General features: G+C 52.8%; 1 protein-coding gene across 2 annotated transcripts in view; it reads right to left on the bottom strand.

The window, feature by feature from the left end:
* GRID1 (glutamate ionotropic receptor delta type subunit 1) overlaps window positions 1-23,780 on the bottom strand; it is a 680,012-nt gene that overhangs the window by 474,788 nt on the left and 181,444 nt on the right. For both annotated transcript variants that reach the window (XM_060080592.1, XM_060080683.1), the window contains exon 4: window positions 6,450-6,655. In XM_060080592.1, the coding sequence (XP_059936575.1) occupies window positions 6,450-6,655 (206 nt within the window). The remainder of the gene's footprint in view (window positions 1-6,449; window positions 6,656-23,780) is intronic.

Below are 23,780 nucleotides of genomic sequence, written 5' to 3'. Positions count from 1 at the left end.
GTTGCAATCACTTAATTTACCTTTGCTATGAATGTATTTAAAAGCACAGTCTTTATATTCAAATTGTAGGAGCAAACTCACTCACTGCAGCAAACTGAGCAGCAACTGATTCGAGCCAGGCGTTAAACCTGGCTGTGCTTCTAATAACGATTAAATTGGCCTCCAGCCACACCCCTTGCCTGGGAAGCCAGTCCAGGTTGGGGTGGGGAGGGATGCTTGGAAGTGGCCCTGTCCACCTTTGTCCCTTCACATTCACCTACTCCCCCCAGCCTGGGTGAACAATGACCCCCACTCCCAGAGCAATGGGGAGCTGTCCTATGAACGGGCTGCTCCCTTGCTGTTCTTTCTCTCATCCTTCTCGGTACAGAAAGAGATCCCTGGTATCATTCTAACTGCAGAGGCAAAAGCCATCAGCTGCAACTGTCACTCGGTGCTGCTATTTCTTTCCCAACATTTCAATGCCTTCCCCAGACTGCTCTGCCATCAGCAGTGCCTTTCAGGGTGTGTGTGTGTGTGAGAGAGTGAGTGTGTGTGTGTGCACGCATATGTGTGTGTATCAGTGCCTCTTGGGCTGTGCTAGTCTGAGGGTCTGCTTGTACCAGAGTATGTGGCTGGTTGGCGGTATCACTGTATCAGCCTGTATCCATGTGTGCGTCCGTGTGTGTGTGTGTGTGTGTGTCCAGTCTCCCACACCTGCCTGCACTGCTGCTTATTGCCAGCCCTCTCCCAACCCACTCACCTCCCTGCATACTGCTCTCCCCCTGTGGTACCACGTGCCACCCGCGGGAAGAGCTCACCCTGTTTGCTAACCGAGGAACCAAGACCAGGCCAAAGGCAGGGTTCTGAAGCAAACTTAAGTCTTCCAAAGAGCAGAAGTTTTAAGACCAAAGCCCTTGCTGATGGGCTGGCCAAGGACCTGATGACCAACCAAAACAAGGCAACTGAGGAATATACAAGAAAACGTAGCTTTCTATTGGAAGTAAGAAATATAAAATATCCATTCATCATTCCCTCAACAGCCACTGTGGGCCAAGACTTGTGCTGTTCTTGGAAGATAAAATAGTGGACACCACGCAGTCCCTGCCCTTGAGGGGGTCACATTCCCATGGGAGGGACAGGCTGCACAGGGCTGGACGGCGATCGGACTGCAGGGCAGGGGCAGGGCACGGTGTCTGCCTCATGAACTGTCAGCAGGCAGTGGCAATTCTTCTCCATAAATGCTTAAAATAGCTTAATTTTTCTACTTTTTCCAGTAAAACAAAACAGACTGGGAGGGAGAGGAGAGAAAGAAATAAAGAGGATACAAAAGGAAAGAGGGAAGCCCAAGCCAGAGACAGAAGCACAGAAATAACGAATGAGAGCTGGAAGGACAAAGTCCTGGAGTCCCCCCTCTCTGCACACTCCCAGAGGAGGCTCTGGTGGATGAGAGCTCTGGGGCGGCCCCTCTCATCCGCCACAGCGAGCGCCCAGAAGGACCACGGCCACGGTGTAGCCACAATGTTCAACCATGGCAGGTCCCCAGGAGAAGGCACCACCACTGTGTTCCCAGCCAGTACTTGATATGGTTCCTGGTCCACAGTAGACACCCAATCTGTACTGGCTGCATGGATGACTGCGTGGGTGGATGGATGGATGGACTGAAGGACTGATGCATGAACACACAAATGGATGGATGGAAAGACAGATGGACAGACACATGGACAGCTGATGAACGTATGGATAGACTCTCCTTCAGGAAGATGAGATGAAGCCCGGGGCCAAAATGGACTGTGGACTGGAGGGCTCCCCGTCAAACCTGACCTGGAGAAGAAATAACAGTGAGACGTACACACCCCTCAACAGCTGGGGCTGTGGTTTTGGAGGCCAATCTATAGACTATTAACCTCGAAGACCCTGAAAAGAACAAACCAAGAACAAACCAGTCCCGAAGTTTGGATTCCCCACCCCCGGAATAGGGAACCCCTTCCTGCTGCCATCCCAACCTCAGCCCCACCACTCCCCACCCTGCACACCCACTGCAGCAACCTCACCACACACATCCCTGAAGATCCTAGGGCTCTCCAGACCCCTGTCTCCAGCCCCACCTTGACCATGAGGTTAATCAAAGCTCATCCCTATAGACCCAGACCCAGTGTCACCTACTCCAGGGAGGGTCCCTGACCCTTTGGCCACCCCATCTCTCCCGGACCAGAGGACATGGCTCTATCCTTGGTGCTCTCACAGGACCTGGTCCACACCTCTGCTTTTATAGGTGAAGGGGTTTGTTTACACCTCCGTCTTCCCCACCAAGCTGGGAGCCCCAAGAGAGCAGAGACAGTAGCCTTAGTGCCCGGCACAGAACTTAGCACAGCACTCGGGCTCATTAAGTGCTGGACAAATGGAAGAGGAACTCCTGAACAGAGGGGAGGTGGCTCCACCAGCCAGGAGCAAGACCCCTGGCCTCGGCCCCTCTCAGCAGCTGTCACCTTGATCACTTCAGGACTTCCACAGCCCTGCAGTGAGTGAGGAGAGGACACTGACATTCCCACCTCCCCTGGCTGGTTTGGGCTGACAGGCTACATGAGTATAGCATCATAGATGGCTGTCACCATCCACTAAATCCCCACTTGGCAGACAATAGTCCAGAGAAGAACCAAGGCCCAGCTCAGGATAGGATGAGTCCAACTCAGTCCCAATTAGGAGTGATTGGAAGGTGCCACCTCCCCTCACCCCGAGAGTCCTAGTGTTGAGCCCATGCAAGGCTTCCCTCCATGGCCTGTGCCCTCACAGCCCCCCAAGGGCAGCACCCTGGGGGGCTCCAAGTCTGGAACCAGGAGACGGGAGTTCTGTCACCCTTGAGCCCAGTCTCCCCAAGGGGAGCCTTTTAAAGATAATGCATTGATGCAGTGATAATATTAGCACTGTGATAAAAAAAGGTCTCAGAGGAGGCAATGTGGATTCAAGACTGAGTGATAAAAGCTGAGGGGAGCCTGAGGTGGGGCCCGTTATATGAGCCCACAGGGCCCCCCAAGCAGACCCCAGTGCCTCAGCCTGCGGCACACCCCTCTTCTCACCCACCATCTAGGCTAGACTCCCCAAGCCCACAACCCCTGGCAAGGGCAGCCCCTTGTGGGATCACAGAGAGGCCAGAGGTGCATGGGCCCCCAGGCCGAGCCCCCCACACACCCCCAGTGACTGAGTGGACCTCCCAGCACAGCATATGAACAGCCTGGCAGGTCCCAGACAGCCATGTCCATGTCATGTAGAATTTGTTATTAACGACAGCAAAAGCACCGGCCTTCCCAACAGATTCACATGCAGCAAAATGTAAATGATTCAAGCAGAACTATCTCCCTCCCGCACTCCCATCAGCCAGGCTTTCTGAGTGGGGAAGGGGAGGAGGTACAGCTAGGAGGACCACATAACCCAGTCCTACTGGAACTTGTCCATACCAGGCCTGATCGGACACAATATCTACATGTCATCAGTAGCGGTGGGGCTCTGAGGCCATTCACTTCCCCACACCAATGTTTTGTGTTTCATAAAATTCAGGACATGTCCTGGCAGTGGGTCACCCTTGTGAACATCCTCTGTCCTTGTCACAACAAAGAAGAGGTTGGGTTTCTCTGCTCAAAAAGCCCAAGCAATGCCTGTGTGCAGGAACAAAGGTTTTGTTCTGGGATTGGCATCTCCAAGTCTCTCCTGGAGGACCTGCTGGGCTAGCCAGCCATACAGGACACGTTCACCTCCAGAATCCAGGCTCCTTCCCCTACCACGCTTAACAGATGCAGTAAAACTCTTTGAGCATAAGCACCCTAAAAACCTTTGCCAGACGTTGGACAGAGGCAACTGAATTATACCTTCCGCCATGAAACCAGCATGGCCCTGTTTTACCCAGTACAGTAACTCCTATGCTTGTCTTTTCCATACAGGCAGACCTCAGAGATATCGTTAGTTTGGTTCCAGACCACCGCAATAAAGCAAATAGTGCAATAAAGCAAGTCACATGAATTTTTTGGTTTCCCAGTACATATAGAAGTTATGTTTACGCTATACTGTAGTCTATTAAGTGTGCAATAGCATTATGTCTAAAAAAACAAAGTACATACCCTAATTTAAAAATACTTTATTGCTAAAAACTACTAAGCATCATCTGACAACAGAGGGTTGCCACAAACCTTCAACTGGTGAAAGACACCATATCTGGGAAGCGTAATAAGGTGATATGTGCCTGTAACATGGCACAGAAGGGCTCTGGAGTGGGTCATTGTGGACTTGAGTCCTGTTCAAACCCCGGGTGGCTGCTTGCATGACCTTAAGCGAGGCATTTAACTTCTTCAGCTCCGGCTGCCTCATTTTCAAAGTGTTAGGATTAGAGAAGGCACACAGAGGGCCGGGCCCATGGCGGGCACCCAGGAAATGATGGTACCCTCCCTCCTCCTGATAGCAGGCACGTGGGACCAGAAACCAAGACTCCGAGCAAGCTGGAGCTGGAAGCAATGAAGCCCAGGTGCTGTCCTCCCCTACAATCTCTGGCCACCCCTCTCAGGGTCTTGTCATTCTTGCCCAACATTAAGAGCAGCCACTCCAGGGGACTTCCCTGGCGGTCCAGTGGTTAGGACTCTGCGATTCCACTGCCAGGGGCCCGGGTTTGATCCCTTGTCGGGGAACTAAGAGGTTGCAGTGCGAGGTGCAGCCAAAAACAAGAGCAGCCACTCCAGGGGCAACCCCAGCTCCGCAGTACCCAGCAAAGCAAAGGCTTTGCAAACATGGTCTGGGAGATCAAGAAGGCAACCGGCCAAAGCCAAGCCAAGTGTATCCAACACTGCAGGAATTTGCATAATTAACCACTTGGAAATAATACCTTTAGGCCAGTCTTGGTTATGTGTTAAATCTTTGCAGGGCCTAGAAACAGGGCAAGAGCTGAATTCATCTGGAAGGGAAATGATGAATGTGAACAGTGAACAAGCATGGATGCTTCTCGAGAAGCTATGTGTCCGTCACCGCCTCCATCCCTACTTTCAGGTGAAGACACTGAGGTTACAGAGGTGAGGCAAATGACCCAAGGTCACACACAGAGTAAGTGGGGGAGCTGGACTCGACCCCAAAGTTGCTTACATCCAAAACCAACGTTCAGCAGAGCAGTAGCTGGGCAGAAAGGAAGCAAGGAGAGGAGGCGAGGGATTGGCGAGGAGAGGGGAGGGCAGGGGCCCGGCGACACTTAGCAGACACCAGCCCCAGAGCAGACTCCACCGGCCTTTTAGCAAGGAGAAAAGCTTTCCTATGAGCAGACACTGGCACGGACACTGCTGGAACATTCTGAGAAAGCCTTGGACACATTAGTGCTAATCCTAGCCTGCCCATTACTGGCCTGAATGACTTCATACAGAGAAATGTGTTCTGGTGAAAACGCCGAGCATCACCGGGACCTCACAGCGTGGCTGACCACCAGCGTGATCCGGGGCCTGATTAGCCCAGAGCGGCAGGGCTGCTGGCCAACTGCACCAAATTAAGCGTTCCCAAATTTTAAGTTCTCCAGCAGTGGGCTTCGTGCTGGCTGCTGATGCATGAGGTAGCATTTCGAGTAATAATTAATTAGAGAAGAAAGCAGAATAAGCAAGCAAAGGACATCAAATGGAATTAGTATAATTCTGCCTTTCACTTCATTTTACATTCAGTCAGAGAGGGCCAACAAAGTGCCCGGGGCTGGAAAGAAAACCACCGGGAGCATTCAGCCACCCCCTGACTCCTTCCGTCCACCGCTGCTGCCAGGCACACCACACCAGCAGCCTGTCCCCCAAAACCTACCCAGGCCGGAGAGGGACCTGCCAACTCCAGGTGGTCACCTCTTTGCCATTAGACCACCAGAGCGCACCCATCATCAGCTCATATAGTACTTCCAGTTTTCTGTTCCCAAATTCATGGATTCTTTGTTAAACTGGTGGGTCTGACCCCTAATGAAGTTGTTTAGAAAAAAATCATTGATTATCCCAGGCACCAAAAAAATAAGCACGTACACCAAGTATCATTTGGTGACATGCAAACAAAACCTGCTCCGGGTGCTAACATATCCCAAAGCAGAGCTGCCCACCTCTGCCGAGAGCTGGAAATTTATTTTATCCCTAGAGGCTTACACCTGTCAACAAAGAGACGAAAATTAAAAGGAAAAAAACAACAAACAACGGCCTCAATTTTGCTGCAAAAATCCCTGGCAGTGAGTAATAACCAGGTTTCCCACTAGCCAACCCCAGCCTCTCAGCATCTGGGCAGGCGTTGGGTCACCTGTCAGGGACCAGTCAGGAGTCAAGTTGTGCTGGGGTCTCCTCCTTTGTGGTATGTGCTGTGGACCCAGAACCCAGGGATCCCCACGTCCGTTTAGCCATGCCCAAGAAGACAGTGCCTGTAGCCCACCTGAGCCACCCCCAGGGAGCCCTGGGCAGCGCTCCTGGGCCCCAGGCCCTACCACCTACCTCGTTGATGAAGGAGTGTGCCCCCAGCGGGCTCAGCAGCAGGATGGCGCGGCGCAGTGTGTCCCGGTAGCGGTTCAGCTCCTCTGTCTTCATCGTGGTGAAGAGGCTGGTGAACACGTGGCTAACATTCTTGTCCACCTTTTGTAAAGAGACATCAAGGCCCAGCCGCGAGGCCTGGTCCAGAAAGCTTTGGAGCCCACGGATATCTGAGCAGTGGAGAAGATGAGGGGGAGAGAAACATCTTTAAGCGGGAAGGGACCTTGGAGGGCATCTAACTCCAATGCTACCCCCTCCCATATGGGCGTTGAGCAAGGACTCAAGTCTGCCTCCATGGTCCAATGAACAAAGGCTGGAAGACATGTATTTAGTCCCAATGTCCCTCAGCAGCATCCGCCCCTGGGTAAGTTTCTCCCACCATAGGGAGCACTTCCTGCCATCCAACAGGTCCTGTGGCCACAAGTGTCCTGCATGATAAGCTCCTTTTCTCTCCCTATTGCTTTCACCCAATGGGAGTGAAGGTCCTGGAAGTTCTGTCCTGGTTGCTACATGTGGTGGTGGTCCCTAACCCTGGACCCCTGTTCCCCCCACCTGGCTCTGTTCCCCAGGGCTATGACTCCTTGACCCTTAGTGGTGAGCTAAGGCCACTGACTGCCCTGGTCAGAGCAGGCCCAGCCTCAGTCCCTGCCCCAATCCTGTAACTGAACAGCCTGCACCCTCACAGCCTCCCTGAGGCTTGGGACTCTGTCTTGTTCCAGGGACCTGATTTTCCTGGATGAGCTCTCCTCCTCCACCCTCTTTCCAGCTGGGGTGATCTCACCCCAAGTCCAACGAGAACTCTGCATCCTGACTGGTTCAGGGGTGAGCAGGTGGTCCAGGATGGTCCTAGACTGAGCACCGTCCTGACACTTTGGTGGAGCACCTGGGAGAGAGGTCTGCTCTTTCCCCTGTGGTCACCAAGGGGTCAGGATGCAAGCCCAGGGCAGGAGGGGAGTATGGAAAACTGGAATAAATTACCAGGGAGCAGAAGCCCATAAGGAGCTCGGGGCCCAGCTACATCACATATTAGCGCAGGGGCTTCCCTGGTGGCGCAGTGGTTGAGAGTCCGCCTGCCAATGCAGGGGACACGGGTTCGTGCCCCGGTCTGGGAAAATCCCACATGCCACGGAGCGGCTGGGCCCGTGAGCTGTGGCCACTGAGCCTGCGCGTCTGGAGCCTATGCTCCGCAACGGGAGAGGCCCGCGTACCGCAAAAAAAAAAAAAAAAAAAAAAAAAATTAGTGCAAACCTACTCTTGTGATGGCCGGGGCTGCTGAATTTTTTTTTTTTTAACCAGGGCCCAAATCTCTCAGCGGCAGCCCTGCATGAGCCATCTGGCCTCTCCTAAAGGAGATCTGCCCAAGAATGGAGCCAGCAAGCAGGTCCAAGAGTAGGGCACAGTCCCGATGATGTCATTTAAGCCTCTGGGTCCACCTATGAAGCCTGTTTCTCCTGGGTTTTTCAGTTTCATGGGCCAAAGAATACCCTTTCCTGCCTAAGCCAGCTTGAGCTGGATTTCTGTCACTTGCAGCCCAGAGTCTCAATGCACAGGCCACTTTTTCAAGTCTGGGATGTTTCCTTCATCTGGTCCATATCTGTGTTCCAGCTCCCAAAGGCAGGCCCCACACCTGAGCCACGCCCTCCAAAGGACACTGGGCCAGTCCATATCGCACACGTTGTACTCCCTCAGTGCCTGGGATGTCCGTGGGCTGCCTGGGCATGCCCTGGCCCAACCAGTCACCCAAAATCAAATTCAAAGGATACAGTGTTAATTCAACCCGATTGTTTTTCCCAACCAGTTCCTCTTCCAAACTTTCACTTCATGCCCATTCCACAAATTTCATGAATTCTACACGTACCAGGCAGAATGCAAGCTGCTACAGTGGTTCCTTCACTGCCCATTTTGCTGGGAGGCTGGCTCACCAGTAAGTCTAGTCCCAGCTGGATATGACAAGAGCAGCCATGGAAAAGCAAGCACAGTGCCAGGGAGACCAGAGCACCATGACAGTCATAACTGGGGTGCTGGGGGGAATGTGCACAGAGTCCCTCTATTCCCACGATGGGGGGAAGCCCTGGAATAGGGTCTGAGTACCTGTTGTAGACTCAGACACTTAGAACTTAGTACAGTTCCTTAGTAGAGTTCCATCCACTTTGTGCCTCAGTGTTTTCATCTGTAAACTGGGGATGAAAGTTCCTGACTACCATTTTCATAGGACTGTGAGGAATCACAGTTCCTGAAGGTACCACCTGCTTGCATCTCAGGGGCCTGCACCTGGGAGGCATGGAGAGCCTACATCCTAATGGTCCATCCAAGGGCACAGCAGTGCCCAAATGAGGACCCCTGGGCCCCTTCCAGAGATTGCAAATGTGAGACTGATATTCAAGTCCATGTGTTCAAGTCCAGCCATGACCTCAGCCAGCTTGGTCTATCGGCAGCCTGGCCCCTGGAGCACAAACATGCACCCAGAGCTGCCTGCCTGACAAAGCACAGAGGTCTCAGTGCTGCTCTGCCCACTGATCCAGACAGAAAAAGGTGCCAGGAAGCAGGACGGGCCCTCTGCACCAAGCCCCAGGGCTCCCCCAAAGGTGACCAATGGAAGACCACACAGTGCCTTACACCTGCCCTGGCACCAGGGGCTCCCAACACACAGGCCCCAGGTTGTCAATACCCCTTGGATACCCAGAGAGGCCATGCAGTCCCCATCAGCCTGCTTGGGGCCCTAGAGATCTGTAGCCTTAAAGCCTCTTGAAAGAAAAATTTGAAGAGGTTCTTCAGAGCTTCTTCACCTATCAGAGGGAATGGCAGGCAAATGGGCAGAGATGGCTCAAGGAGAAGAAGTATAGCAGGGGGAGGGGACCCCCACCTAGGAAAACTCAGGGCTGGTGTCAACACTGGCCCCTCCCTCTCCTGACCACAGCATAACTCACGCCTGCCAAGGGAAAGCTTGAGAACATCTCAGCACCAAGCAGACACCCATGCCTAAATCAGCAGTGCGCTCCCGTGCCGGGCATGCAACAGCTTGCACCCAAATGGCCCATGATGGTTTCCCCTCAATCTGGGCTGTCACTAGCCACCTGTAGCTGTTCAAATTTAAACTTCATCTCATTAAAATTAAATAAAATCACACGCTTAGTTCCTCAGTCACACTAGCCACATTTTAAGTACTCAGTGGTCGCATCTGGCTGGTGGCAACCATATTGAACAGCACAAATATAGATCATATATGATGGATCATCACAGAAAGTGCCAGTACAGGGTCTACCTGAGAAACTGTCTTTTAACTTGTGCAGTGTAAATGATGGTCCCAAATATGGGAGATGAGCTGCATTCAGGCCTCCCTATTACCATGCCTCTTGCCCTGTCACTTTGAAGACCATTCCAGCTCCTACTACAGGTTCAACCACGCGACCTGCTTTGACCCATGAGACCACTGTGACTTGGTATAAGCTGAGATTTGAGGAAGTGTGCATTTCTGTTTCCACTCCTGGACCCTGCCACCACTGTGAGAACAGCCCTGGACCAGCCTCCAGAAGGATGCAGACACGTGGAGAAGAATCAAGCGGACCAGGCAGCCATCACCGGCTACATGTCAGCTGAATTCAGATACACCAGTGAGCCCAGAGCAGAACTTCCTGGTTGATAGACTCTCACACACACACACACACACACACACACACACACACACACACACACACACGACTGTTGTTCTAAGCCACTAATTTTGGGGATGGTTTGTTTCTCAGCAATAACTAACTGATAAACCAAGTACATCAGATGCATTATATCTAATACGCCTGAAAGAGCAAGGCCTGTATCTTAAAAAGTCACCCACACACACAGCTTCCCCACATGGGGCCGAGTGTGAGCCAGTCCTGGGGTGAGGACACTGGTAGCTTCTGCAGCGCTATCGCTTCGCCTGGACACCCGTGTCCTCACTGCCCGTGGCCTTGGCTCTGACCCAGATCTGAGCACAGCTGATGGGACAGGGATAAAGGCAGCACTCTGAGACCCACCATCTACCAGTTCCCACTCCACTTCTGGTGCCTTTCAAGGCCATTACAAGTATTTAAAGTGGCAGAGACTGGCACGTCTGCAGAGCCATGCTTTACGTGAGCACATGCGCAAAGAGAGCTCCAGGGTGGCTCTGTGTGTGTGCCCAAGGGTCCACCAGTCTGGTAGGGGTCCAGGAACCTCACGCATCACACCAGCATGGCCGGTCCTCACAGGCTGGGGAAGAAGTCCCCTTCAGACTCTTCCTTGAGGTCCCCCTACCTAAATCCATCTCAAGCCATAGGACTGTTTCACTTCCTCAGGGAATAGGAGGTGCCATGGGGGGTGGCAACTGTCTCGGGACCCACAAGGACGCGCGAGGACATGCACACACAGAGAACACAAGCCCTCAGAGCTCCTGCACACGCTCAGCTGCTGCGTTTCTGCCTTCTGTTCGGGCAGCCCCTGATGGAACTGAGCCATCAGAGAGAGTTTAAGCTCCCTGTCAGTGGCTGGCTCCCCACACCTGGAACAAGTGATGCAGGCTGAAGGCAGTGCTCCTGAGGGACCATGGCCCCGGCTACAGCCGCCTGCTCCCACTTGGCTGAAAAGGTCAGCTCTCAGCCTCTGAAGGTCTTATTCAGTTGCACTTGAGGGGAGCTGGGGGGCAGAATAACAGTCAAGAGCACAAGCTAACTTTGCCGCCCTCCTGCTGTTCCCCAGGAATGGGGCCAAGGAAGTCCACTTCTCCAATGAAAATCCTTTCCTCCCTCAAGAGACTGAGTTTGTAACACCACCCTATCTTCATCCCCCAAGAAAGCCAGCTGTCCACTGCTGCTCCCCAGAAAGGGAGAACTCTCCAAGAAGTTAGACTAAAGACAGAGATGGGGCCGCTCTCGGGATAGCAGTGTGGGCATCCCAGGAGCCCTTTGGTCCCCTACAGAGTTCTGGACCTTGGCCCAGGCCCTTCCACTAGGAGCTCTCTGTGCAGACTGGCCAGCCCAGTCCACCTTTGCTGATGCAGCTCCCCCCAGCAGACCCACCTCCACTAGAGAGGGAGACGAGGGGGCCACAGTGGGCGTCACATCAGCCGCAGCCCAGAAAGGGCAGGAGAAGGCAAACGGCCCACAACTCTCCAAGGTGGCAGTGGGGAGGGTGTGGGGGACACGAACCATGAACAAGGGCATCGGCCACCCACAGGGATGACAGGGAGAGGCTCCCAGGACAGACATCCTGCTCCCCAGAGAAAGGAAGCAGTTCAGGGAACAGGACAAGTGCATTCCTGCGAGGAATCTGATGTGACGACACCCCAGGACAGGCCTCAGCTGCCTTGGCCCACCCTCTGGGCTCTCAAAGGACCTGGTCATCAGAAGTCTTTGCAATACCAGAGTCGTCCTGTTGACATTCATTCATCCCTCCTTCCCTCCAATATTCACTGAGAGCTTTCTCTGTGTTGGTCCCTCTCCTAGGTGCTGGGGAACAAGAATGAATGAGCCCATGGTGTTCCCACTAGCATGGGACTTACATTTCAGGGGCTGGAGAAGAGACTGGAAACAAATAAACAATAGATAATTTCCAACAGTGGTGTGAGCGCTGAAGAAAGTAGAGACTGGGTTGCAGGAAACTGCAGAGGGTCGGGGTGGGAGAGGCCCCCGTGAAGAGCATCGGTGAGAAGGAGCCAGCCCTGGAAACCACGCGGGGAAGACCACTCCTGACCGAAGAAACAGCACGTGGAAAGTTCCAGAATGAGGCATCTGGGATACCGAATGAAGAAGGACCTTGCTCACCCCACAACAGGGACCAGGAATAGGGAGGACCGGAACTGTGGGGCTGCCAGGGAAGGAAGCTGGGGCCCCACCACCAGCAGTGGAGGAGGTGAGCACATGCCTACCCAGTGCCCGAGCCCTGGGCCTCCTCTGCCCCATCCCTCCTCCCCTCCACAGACCAGCTTCCGAATGCTGGGCCCAGGCACCCTCTGGCACTTCCCAGCACTCACCTCTCTGCCCACTGCCACGCACACCACGCTGCTCTGAAGCTCTTGCCAAAGCCGTCAACAAATGGAGACCCTCCTCTCTCTTCATTTTCCATGGGTTCTCTGGAGCACCCAGCCTGTGACCACTCATCCTTGAAGTCCCTTCTCCCCTCCCTGGGCTTCCAGACACACACATGTGCTCCTGCCTCTTTCCTGATCCCTCCTCTCATGCACTCCCGCTCACATCCCCACATTCCTGGGCTTCCCTCTGGCATCACCCATCAGCCAGGCTTGGAGAACATCGACACCACACACCCAGGCTGGCCAAGGGCTCTCCACCTCTCCTAAACATCCCATCATGAGTCCATCTCCATGATCCCTTCCCAGGTTCAGGCACCATCATCTCCTCCTTGGGACTTCTGCCACAGTCTCCTACGAGGTCGCCCTGACCCCGGGGTCCTCCCAGCCAATGCCTTCCTCCACCAGGATGTTTTCAGAGTTCATATCTGCTCATGATATAGCCCTCCTCTAAAACGTTCCATGAATAACACATTTCTTTTAAAGTTGCCAAGAACTTAATATTCACAGAAGAATCCACCAATCACAAACAAACAATAAGCCTTCCAGAGACTTTATTATTGTATATAAATAAACTCCATACATCTTAGCCTGATACATAAGAGACTCTCTGGTTTTAACAACTTTTTTTATTTTTGCTTTTTTATCACCATCACCTTCTTCCACCACAACCACCAGAAACCATGCACCCAAACCCTAGTAAAAAAAGCTCTTTGCCTTTCCCTGGACACCCCCCTACACACACACCCCACACCCCCCCACCCCCCCCACACACACACCCCATACACTCACTCATGCTCTCAGCCTAGATGCTCCCAATTTGAAATTTATGGAGCCCTACCTTTCCATCAGACTCAACTGAAATCATACCTCTCCCCAGGCTATCTCAGATCCTGAAGTCAGAATTCATGCCTCCCTGAAGTTTCATAGCTCAAGGACCTGGGAAGCAGAAACTAGGTCTTTCTCATTTCTTTGTCCAAGCCCAAGGCTCAGTGACTGGCACAGAGTCAAAGATAGCCAAAGTCAGCGGAATCAAACTGAATCAAAGCAAGAACCAGCCTGAAGCCCAGGGTGATTTCAGCAACCTGGACACAGGTTGTCCTGTATCTGATGGGAGGCACAGTCCTACTAAGCAAGAAAGCTGTAACTATCCCACTACTCCTTCTGAAAAAAGAATCATATAGTCATGGGTATTTAAAATACTTTCTAAAAAGTAACTGAAATGAAAGAACACATTTCAAATTGCTTCCCATACTATCTTCAACTTCCAAGAAATGTCCAAGCACTGAGAGTCCTTGTAAAGAGTATTTTACCATCTATAATATATATGTATATGTATGAAGGCTGCCACCTCACACCCAGAAGTTCAAAGTTAGAAGTGTTTGGGGATTATTGGCAAATTTTCCAAAAGCTGAGACGCAACTTTCATTCTACTGACTTTTTTTTTTAACTCCTTTCTTATCTGGCCCCCAAATACATGGTTCGAATTTCTTCCGAGCTAGAGTTGACCCAAATTTGAGTTCATTTCCAAGACCTCTGCCCAGGGTCCTCTCCTCCTTAATTGCTCACTCCCCTCCACAGCACCAACTTCAAATGCCACCATCCTTGTCATTCATGGAACAGCTACAGAACTGGGGTGTGATGGAGGCTGGGTCTGCAGGGGAGGAAGCAGCCACCATTTCCAAGAAAAGAGATCACAAAGACCTACCTGCTGCCAATCAAAACTGATACCCCTTCCCTCTGCTCAGAATCCATTTGGTGCCTCACCTCCTAGAACTCAGCTGCCCAGCTGTGCATTCCCTCCCTCCCTTCTCCCTCCCTCTTCCTCAAATATTTCCTGAGCACTGCTCTGGGAACAGCAGAATTGGAAACCTTCACAGCCCAGTCCTCAAGGAGCTCTCAGTCCTGCACGTAAGACGGAGCCCAAAGCAAAGAGTGGCTTCGCCCTGCCACTCACTGAGCACCTCCTATGTGCCAGCGTGTGTTCCATTTGCAGATTACATTTCTTGGATGCATTATCAATCCATGTTGGTGTGATAAAGGGCATCTCTATGGGAGTGAGGTGGTCACAAAGCAGGCCCATGGGAGTTCAGCAAAGACAGGAGCAGAAATGCACAGATGTGGCGCATCCAGCCGGCTCTCAGTAAAGCAGGATGCAGGCCTCTCCCTGTCATGAGATGACAAGGTCCCCCAAAGCAAATGCCCCCCCCACCAGGGCCCAGGCAGGGGCTGGCTTCAGGTGAGCAGGAAGACCCTCAGGGGCTGTCCCACCTTCTTTGGTGGCGCAGTGCCACTGTTCTATGTTTCTTGACAAGGTTCTCATCTGGGAAGGAGGCCTCCCTCTCCTGGTCACAATCTCAGCTGCCTAGCTGGCCCTGGGAGTCCTCCAGAGTGACCTCCCATCCCCAACTCCCCCCGCCCCCGCCAAAAGCCCTGCTCTCTGTAGTAATCATGTCTTTTATCAATACGTTTGGTATTCTGATGGCATCTGGAGCTCTGCTGACCCTGGAGGACTGCCCCTCAGAGGGATAATCAATTCCCAGAGAGAGTAAACAACTCGCCCCAGAGTACCCCGTTCGCATGCAAACCAACCAATCCAGGGCCTGAAGCCTCAACCACCTCCTCTACGGGACTCACACACGTTAAGCCACTCTCCACCCGCTCCAATCACCCCAGGACCAGGTAGCAGACAACTCGAGACACCCCTGTGCCCCACAGCCTGCCACAATTATTCAAACCAGCCACTCCTAAGCCTGCTTACCCCACCTCACCCATTCTTTCCTGCAGAAATCACTTGAAGGGCTCTTGCCCATAGTTTCCCTTCTCCCTCTGCCTCCTGATCAACCCTGGTGCTTCCCCCAGTGGCCACCCAAGGCATGGTGTGCCCCCTCCACCTGGGAGTTGTCACAAACTATCTTTGCAACGGAAGTTGTCTCCTGATCTACTGGCCTTGTCATACCTAAGTAATAATAGAACATCCTCTGCATGGTGACCTGGGATGCAGCTCAGGGAGGGGCACACAGAAGTAGCCCCATTGGCCACACTGCCCGCCCCCTCCCCCGGGGGTCACAGAATAAGCACAGGCATGGGTTCGAATCCCACCCTTCACTAGCCCAGTGACCTTGGGCAGCCATTTCTCTGAGCCCATTTCTTCTGCAAACAGAGCTAATTCCACCTTCCTCCTAGGAGCACTATGATCCTTCACTGAGTGGCATACGTTACTGCCAGCACAGTGCAAAATAGATGTTCAGTGGCTGTCAGCTCCCTTCCAACCTTCTCATCAGCACTGGAAATGCCCCCAAAAGGTTCCCAAATGAACAAATCATCTCTCTTGTCCTAGAGGCTCATCAAGAAGGGAGGTGCCATCCTGATAATCGGATGACACAACAGAAGACTAAAAAGGTCGGCTCTCCCTTCTGTGATAATGGAAGTTCCAAAGTTGTAAAGTGGCAGAAGGGGAACGTCTGTCATTGAAAACTCTGAGAAAGAGACCAAATTTCTGCCCATAATAGGGGCCAATAATATCCAGGAGCCTTCTGTTCAAACAGGTCTCAGAACAAGCCACGAAACTATACATGAGCAGATTCTGTAAAGGAGAAAGGGTCGTCTGGGTAATTCCTTGTGAGCACATTTACATGGTGTGTGCACACACATATGTCATTTCAGACACAGGGGTCCATGCATGAGCCCTACTCACACCCACTGCCTGGAGCCCTGGCAAAGGAGGGCATAGCATGATCATAACATGCTCACTTCTCCCCAGATTCTGTTCCTTTCCATTTAGAAAGCAAACTCAAGGGAAAAACATTTTAAATAATCAGGCTGGCATATCAAGATTAAAAACAATTTAAAATAAACATCTACCCTGGCACTTTGGAAAAAACATATCATGCTGCATTAAGTGCTTTGAATTAAGTAAATTACACCAAGTAACTAATTTACATAATGATCAAAATTTGCATTTTACACATGTTATGATGAAAATAGGTTTATAAAAGAAGTCTTCACCAACTTCTGTTCCGAGTTGGGTTCCAGTATTTGGATAAAATTCTGCAGTGCTGATCTGCTACTGTCTTTCATGTTTCAAATCTCTGGCTCCTTCAATATTTTTTTTTAATCTGGCAGGTCCCTTATTCCCACTGCAATAAATAGTTCCTATGATTTGCAATTCCCTTCCATCAGCTGAGAGAGATCATATGTTTAAAGAATCCATAATACACTAATGATTCTTAGAATTTTCACAAATAAAGTTTGATGTTCCTGTCACATTTCACTTACTAGGTATTTGGTATTGATTTTAGCAATTCTTCCTCCACGATCTGTAGGATTGGCTTAAAGTCCTGCAGCTTTGGTTGCCATCTTTTCAGGATGAGGCATCAGAATGGCATTTCTCAACAGGCTTGCACCAACAGGCCCCTCAGAAAAGAAGCAAGACACCACTGGACATACTCGACATGCCCGGAGGAGGCTGAGCACGAGGTCCTTAAGGAGACTGACCACCGGCCCCACGAGGCCACCCTGAGCCTTTCGGTCCTTGGTGCCCAGCAAGCGGGCCCAGAGCCAGAATTCCCTCTCCTGGAGCTGCTGGATCCTTAGATGCTTCCTTTATTCTCTCCTTCTCCACAGCCTGTGAGGAAGGGACAACCTTCCCATTTCACAGATGAGAAAACTGAAGCCAGAGAAGTTGAGTCCCTCCATCAACACCACACAGCCAGCAAGAGGAACAACCCACAATCATGCGTTGAGAAATTTCTGGATGTTTTTCTGGACTTCTTTCTAATTTAAGTACGATCCTGAAGCAAAGCTAAAAAAGTAATTTCCAAGTGTTTACCCAAAACAGCCATGTTTGAATTTCCAAGGGGCTCCAGAGATGATGACTTTGCTTTTTGATAATGCCACAGACAAATGCCTTCCCTCCATGCCATGGCGGGAACGATGCCATGTGATGAGGAAGATGGAATCATGCTCACTGCACTTGCTTATTAAGGCCTGGTGTGGTGCCAGCACCATGCTAAGCATTTTGCACATACTGTCTTATTTAGTCCCCATGACACCCTGATGTCTGGCCCAAAGTCATCCAGCCCTTTAGAGGCAGGACTAGGGTTCAAATCCAGAGCTCTGATGCCGGAGTCAGAGCTCTTTACCCACATTCGACAATCAGCCAAAGGCACCTGGGAAGGGATGGGAAGGAGGCAGGTCAGAGCCCCCCACCGCATACACACGCTGAGCCAGGGGCCTGTCACACACACTTCATCTGAGCCTCACACACCTCTAGGGAATGGGCAGATCATGCCTATTTCACAGATTAGCCCCCGGCTCAGAACAGAGCTGATTCAACCCCAGAGCCATATACTGTCAGAGGCTCTTGTCTTTGTCACATCAAGGCATGGGACTTGCTGATGGTGGCCAGGGTTTCCCCCAGACCCCTGCCCAGGCCTACAGAGTGGCCATCTCAAGCACACAGGGCTCCAGAGAGACCACGGAGCATGCTGGTTGAATGCTGGAGTCTAGCTTTTAGGAATGGCAAGAAGATGGAAATGCGACGCATGCTATTACCAGCTGTTAATTTGCAATCAGTTTTAATAACTGACATTACACAGTGAAATGCAGCATCTTCATTAATTCCGTAAATTATCGCTGCAGGGAAAAGCCCACGCTCCCGGAAACGGCAGCTCAACTGGGTTGACTTGGAAGCAACCTTGGGCCAGGTTCCACATCTTCAGACCTGCCCCAGGGGGTGCCCAGGGATGCCGCCTGCTGACCCCAATCCTTGCTGCCCCAGGACCAGCAGCAGCCTCCTACCTCCCAGTGCCAAGGGTATGGGACTGGCCCCCAACTCAGGCTTTCTGCAAGCGTCTGGTGCCCATAACCATTGTGGAGGCTCGAGAGACGGATCAGACAAGGAGCTCAATGGAAACAGACACGCAAGCAATGCTTGAAGATGTGCGAGGACCCACGAGAAGTACCTGGGAAGCAGTCTGTTTCCCCAGGCAGTGTCAAGCGAGGAAAGATCTCCAGAAAACCTTCAGAGAGCTCAGCCCAGGAGCTGGAGCCTGTGGGTCCAAGTGGCCTTTTCTAAGTGGACAAGAGAGGGAAGTGTACTCCAGACCAAGAGAACATCAGGATCAAGGGCCTCGTGGAACCCAGCAGCCCACCTGGGGGACTTGCTGATGGCTCTATTTGGCCATCAGGGACACAGGGCTTGATGTGCCCCTGAGGAGGATGGCCACAGTGGCATTCTTGGGACTGACCAGAAAGCAGCAGAAGGAAGAGCATCATCGTGGCCTTTGGGTCAGCTGAGACCAGGGCTGTGGCCACAACCCCACCGAGGGACCGAGGGGCAGCAAATTCAGTTGCTCTGGAGGCAGCCTGGAGCCCCAGTGTGAGCCTGAGTGTCCCCCACAGCCGGAGCCAGGAGGCCTGAGCAGCTGCTGCCCAACTCCTGTGGGGGCCTTTCCAAAGCAGGGCTCTGGCTCCCAGGTAGGAGAGAGTCGAAGAGCCTCAGTTGCCACCTCTGTAAAATGGGCAGGGTGATGCCTCCTAGGCGGTAGGACCATTGTAGGGAGCAAGCGGGATGATGGATACAAGCACCTGGGCCACGGTCCAAGTGTGTGGGGGGGTTTGGAATGATGGGCGTGCCTCACCAGTGACACCGCCATCTCCATGCCACCTCCAGCGTCGCCCCGCCCCTTCTGCTCCTCCCAGCCCTGGCACACAGGAAACCTCTGTCTTCACAGCTCTCTGCTGACCTCATGACAAATGTTCTTCTACTTATGCATTTAATTTACATAATTACTCTCTGATATTTACTCGGATTTAATTTGTTTCCTCTGGAACTTGCCTTTGAAGAGGCAGTGCCAACCAGAGACAGGAGTGAAGCGCAGCAAGGGGCTCACAGATGCCACTGCCCCTCTCCGGGGGCCTCCAAATGCCGCCTCTGCAGAAGGACCGGGCTCTGCCCGCACACAGGCACCATGCACGGAGCCTCACACCTCCCGGTGTCAGATGGGGGCCAGGCTGGGGAGGATCACTGCCCGCGAAGACCTCACAGTGGAGAGAGAGGTGCGTAAACGCCAGTCCCAGCAACGACTCTCTATGCCAGCCCCAGAGGGAAGTGTGGGCAGTGCCAGGTGGAAGGACAGCAGGAGTCCTCTGCTCAGGAGTGATGGGGAAGTGGTGGAGCTGGGCGTCAGGCTCCAGAGCTGGAGTCCGGAGGCAGTGGATGGACTGATGGCATTGCCAGGACCCTCTTTGGTGCAGCAGAGTGGGGTTCCCAGGGGTGTTGTGTAAATGAGGCTGGAGTCCAGGTCTGGGCAGACCACAGAGGGCAGCATGGACACACCGTGGGGTGGAAGAAAGGGTTTGATTTTGAAAAATCCGTTTGGCAGTTCTGTAAGAAGGGGCGTGACCTGGAGGGCAAAGGGTCATAGGCCATCAAAATCTCAAGGCCACAGCCCAAGCACAAACACGGGCAGGAGCACTGAGGTGGAGAGGAGGGCCTTCGGCTCAGAGAAAGAAGGTGAGGGAGGAATTCAACATGAGAGACGCTGGGTTATGCTTGCCAGGCTGGTGGATGGGGAACCAAGAAGAGAAATATAGGAGGCGGATGGGGGATGGGGGCTCAGTCCTGAGTGGCCTCAGCCACTCAGCCCCAGGCCTACGCTGGGAGCACAGGAGCGCCTCTCCTTTACCTCTGCTCCAGGATGCTGATGGGGATGGGTCCGCCCAGGCTCTGCTATGCTGCGAGTCTCACTCAGCCCCAGTTCTGCGCCTCTTTCCTCCTAGTTCCTGGGCTGCCGTTCCAGGTCGCTGGGCTGGGGCCTCCCCCAGAGTTTGTCCTTTGCAACTCATTGATTTTTGTGCACACACACATACTCGCATACACTTACAAGTTCACACTCATACACTTACATATTCACACACACTCACATCCATGCCCACATTCTCACACTCATACATTCATACTCACACCTTCACATACACTCGCTCACATACACTCACCTGCACCCTCGCCCTCACGTCCACCCCCAACACACTCACTCACACAGTAGCGTGCTGGAACCAGCCTGTACCGTCTCATGAGAGGCCGTGGTTAAATTTTCAGGAATTTTGCAAGCCAGTTATCAAACACAGCCACTATAAATTAACTTATATAAACGTATAATTAAACAAATTACATTACAAACAAAATTAATAAATACACAAAGCTCATCACTTCCTAATTATTTTGCTACATTTTACTCTTATCTATGTTCATGGAGCTGTTAATGTCTGTTGTATCTGAAATACCACTTCATGGTGCATCATCCCTTCCCAACTCCACATTCAGTGATATCATGACGCTCAAAATCAGTCACCATAGGAGTATTTACACCCCAGAAACCAGCAAAACTATAAAGCAGGGTTTTCTGTTTCCCTGGAGAGCCAGGTGCTGAACACTTACCAGCACACCAGGGCTTACAATGCTGCACACATTCATGCTCCCCCACTCTCACACACACACCTGTGCCCATGCTTAGCCACACACACTCACACCCGCACTAACACACTCACACAGTGCCATTCAAGTCACGTACACACTCACACAGACACACACAATGCTCCCTCTCTTACACACACGCCAGCGTTCCATTTCCCTTAACGTCACACAGATGCTCAGAAACCACAGCCATGCCCGGGAAGGAGCCCAGAACCGTACCCTCTGCTCGCCCTGGCCTCCCCCCACCCTCCCCTGGGCCTGGGAGCTGACTCCCCTCGAAGGCATCTGTGCTGCAGCCTCCCCCCACCGCCTGGAGGGCACCTCACGCTGGTAATAAAAGCAAGACGACGGCAGAGACCAGTCATAATGGGGTCGGTTGTCCACAGAGACGAGGAGCTCTGCAAGTCTGGGTGAGATGCCTGGACGCCCTGGCCCAGGCAGCCCGGCCATTCTGGGAGCAAACCCAGGTGACCCAGGGCTTCTGGGGCCCCGTGCAGCCCTGCTAAACCCCCAAATTAAACCCGCACCTATACTAATTAAGAGCCAGGATCTGCATGCCTAACAGGACTGCCGGCCCATCTGTCACAAGCTAGTTAACTCCCGCCAGAACCTCTTGGGCCAGATTACAAATGGAATTCAGGGTGGGGGGCCAGGGGAGGCAGGGTACTATCCTGAAATATAAGTTGAACTTTCCTTCCAAAATACCATCCTCGGGGGCTTCGCTGGTGGCGCAGTGGTTGAGAGTCCGCCTGCCGATGCAAGGGACACGGGTTCGTGCCCCAGTCTGGGAAGATCCCACATGCCGCGGAGTGGCTGGGCCCGTGAGCCATGGCCACTGAGCCTGTGCATCCGGAGCCTGTGCTCCGCAACGGGAGAGGCCACAGCAGTGAGAGGCCCGTGTACCGCAAAAAAAAAAATACCATCCTCGGGCTGATCCATCACACGCCCACCCCTGCCCGCACCTGCCACAAGCGAGGCCTGGACCGTGGCACCTTCCATCACCAGCCTCTGGAAGGTCCTGTAAATGCCAGGGCTGCTCTAGGGCTCCGAGGAGGATGGGGACAACTGGGCTATCAGTTTGATCAGTGTCAGTGGGGCAGGCCACAGTGACAGAAACGTGGCTGCCAGGGCCAAGGCCACCCCTGCTCCTCCCCCCAAGGGCAAACATCCTCCCTGCCAGGAGCATTGGGCTGGGGAGGAGGGGAGCAAAGACCAGTCATGGAGCACCTTCTGCGTGCTGGCCCTGCACACTTCCAATTCATGACCTCCTCACAGCAAGCCTGTGAAGGCGGTATTAGTATTCCTGGTTTACAGATGAGAAAGCCAGAGCCCAGAGAGCTTCAGTCACTCAAGTAATAGGGGCTGATTCAGTCAGACCTGACTCCACCCCACTCTGCTGCTCCCAGTGCAGTGAAACAACAGAACATCGAGCCCCTAGGACTATATTCTGTGCCCCGGTCTCCAGGAGGCCCCCTGACTCCTGCCTGACTCTGGGCCAGCCACAATATCCCAGGGGGCCCATCCCAGCAGCAGCAGGTGTCTCTGGCCAGTGGTCAGGGATTCTGAGTATCTGATTCACCATTGCACATCCTGTCCTCCAAGCATGGCAGCTCAATAAAGCGTCATGGGGAAAATGTGTGAATTAACTAATGAAAGGCAATTCTCTGTCCAGGGGAGGAAGTCCATGTCCAAGAAGAGCCTCCTGGTTGAAGCAGAAGCCCGCACTGGAGCTCGGTCACGCAACTGGAGAGGAGGGGCTGGCAGGGCTGCCATTGCCGGCTGGCCTGGAGCACACGCCTCTGCCCACCATGTATTCCCCAGGAGCAGCGACCATGGGGGACATCCTGGCAGTGCACCCGGCACTATACCCTGTGCTCTCCCTATCTCATGTACCACCCCAGCAACCCCAGGAGGGCAGGTCTATCATCCCCATTTTACAGATAGTAAAACTGAGACTCAAGAATGCTAAGTGCTAGAGCCACCATTCCAAAGCCTCTGCCCTTAGCCTCTCTGCTTTATGGGGATGTGGCTACCACACAGAACCTCCTCATTATTGTTAGCCCCCTTTGCCTTCCAGGAAAACCAACAGTTAAAATAAACCCACACTGTGCCCAGTATCCCCCTCCCAGGCCAGCACCATGTGCACTGTCCAGTACACTGAAGGCTGGGGACCACCCTATCGTGGCCCTGGGACTGAGCTGCCCCAGTGGGCAGCCGACGGCTCAGTGCCCACATTATCGAGCTCCACGGCTCTGGGTGGGCAGCCAGCCTGCCTTTCTCCACAGCAGCAGCCACGCAGCCTCTGCTCCAGGCACCAAAAGGGCTCTTTCATAGCCCACAGCTGCCTTTTCCCCCAACTTCACAAGAGCAATTGGAGATGCAGATTCCGATTCTGAGTCGGAGTTTTCTCCGCGATCCTAGTGATTTCCAGTTTAGAGGGAAATGAGCACCCCAGAAATCATTTAGAATTAACCCTACCATCCTGGAGCAGCAATAAAACTCCGTTAGGAATGACATATAGGCAGTACATCGCAAGCCCTGTCACTGGGAGAAAAGAGAGATCCAATTGTCTGTTGGCTGGCTCGTGTTCCCAGGCAGGTGGAAGTATCAAGCTCTGGCAGAGCTCCCCCTCCTCATCCCCACTCCCCTGCCTTTTCCTCTGACTACATGCATCAGCATAAGGGAGGGACAGGTTGATGGTCCTCAGGGCTCTCTTGTCGGAGTGGGGGTGGAGAGTGCCGGAGGGGGAAAGTCATGAATCTCAGGCGGGGCTCTA

Source organism: Mesoplodon densirostris, chromosome 1 (assembly GCF_025265405.1).
Source record: "Mesoplodon densirostris isolate mMesDen1 chromosome 1, mMesDen1 primary haplotype, whole genome shotgun sequence".
NCBI classification, from domain to species: Eukaryota; Metazoa; Chordata; class Mammalia; order Artiodactyla; family Ziphiidae; genus Mesoplodon; species Mesoplodon densirostris.
The sequence above is the reverse complement of the archived record's forward strand: the minus strand, read 5'-3'. Positions and strand labels throughout refer to the sequence as shown.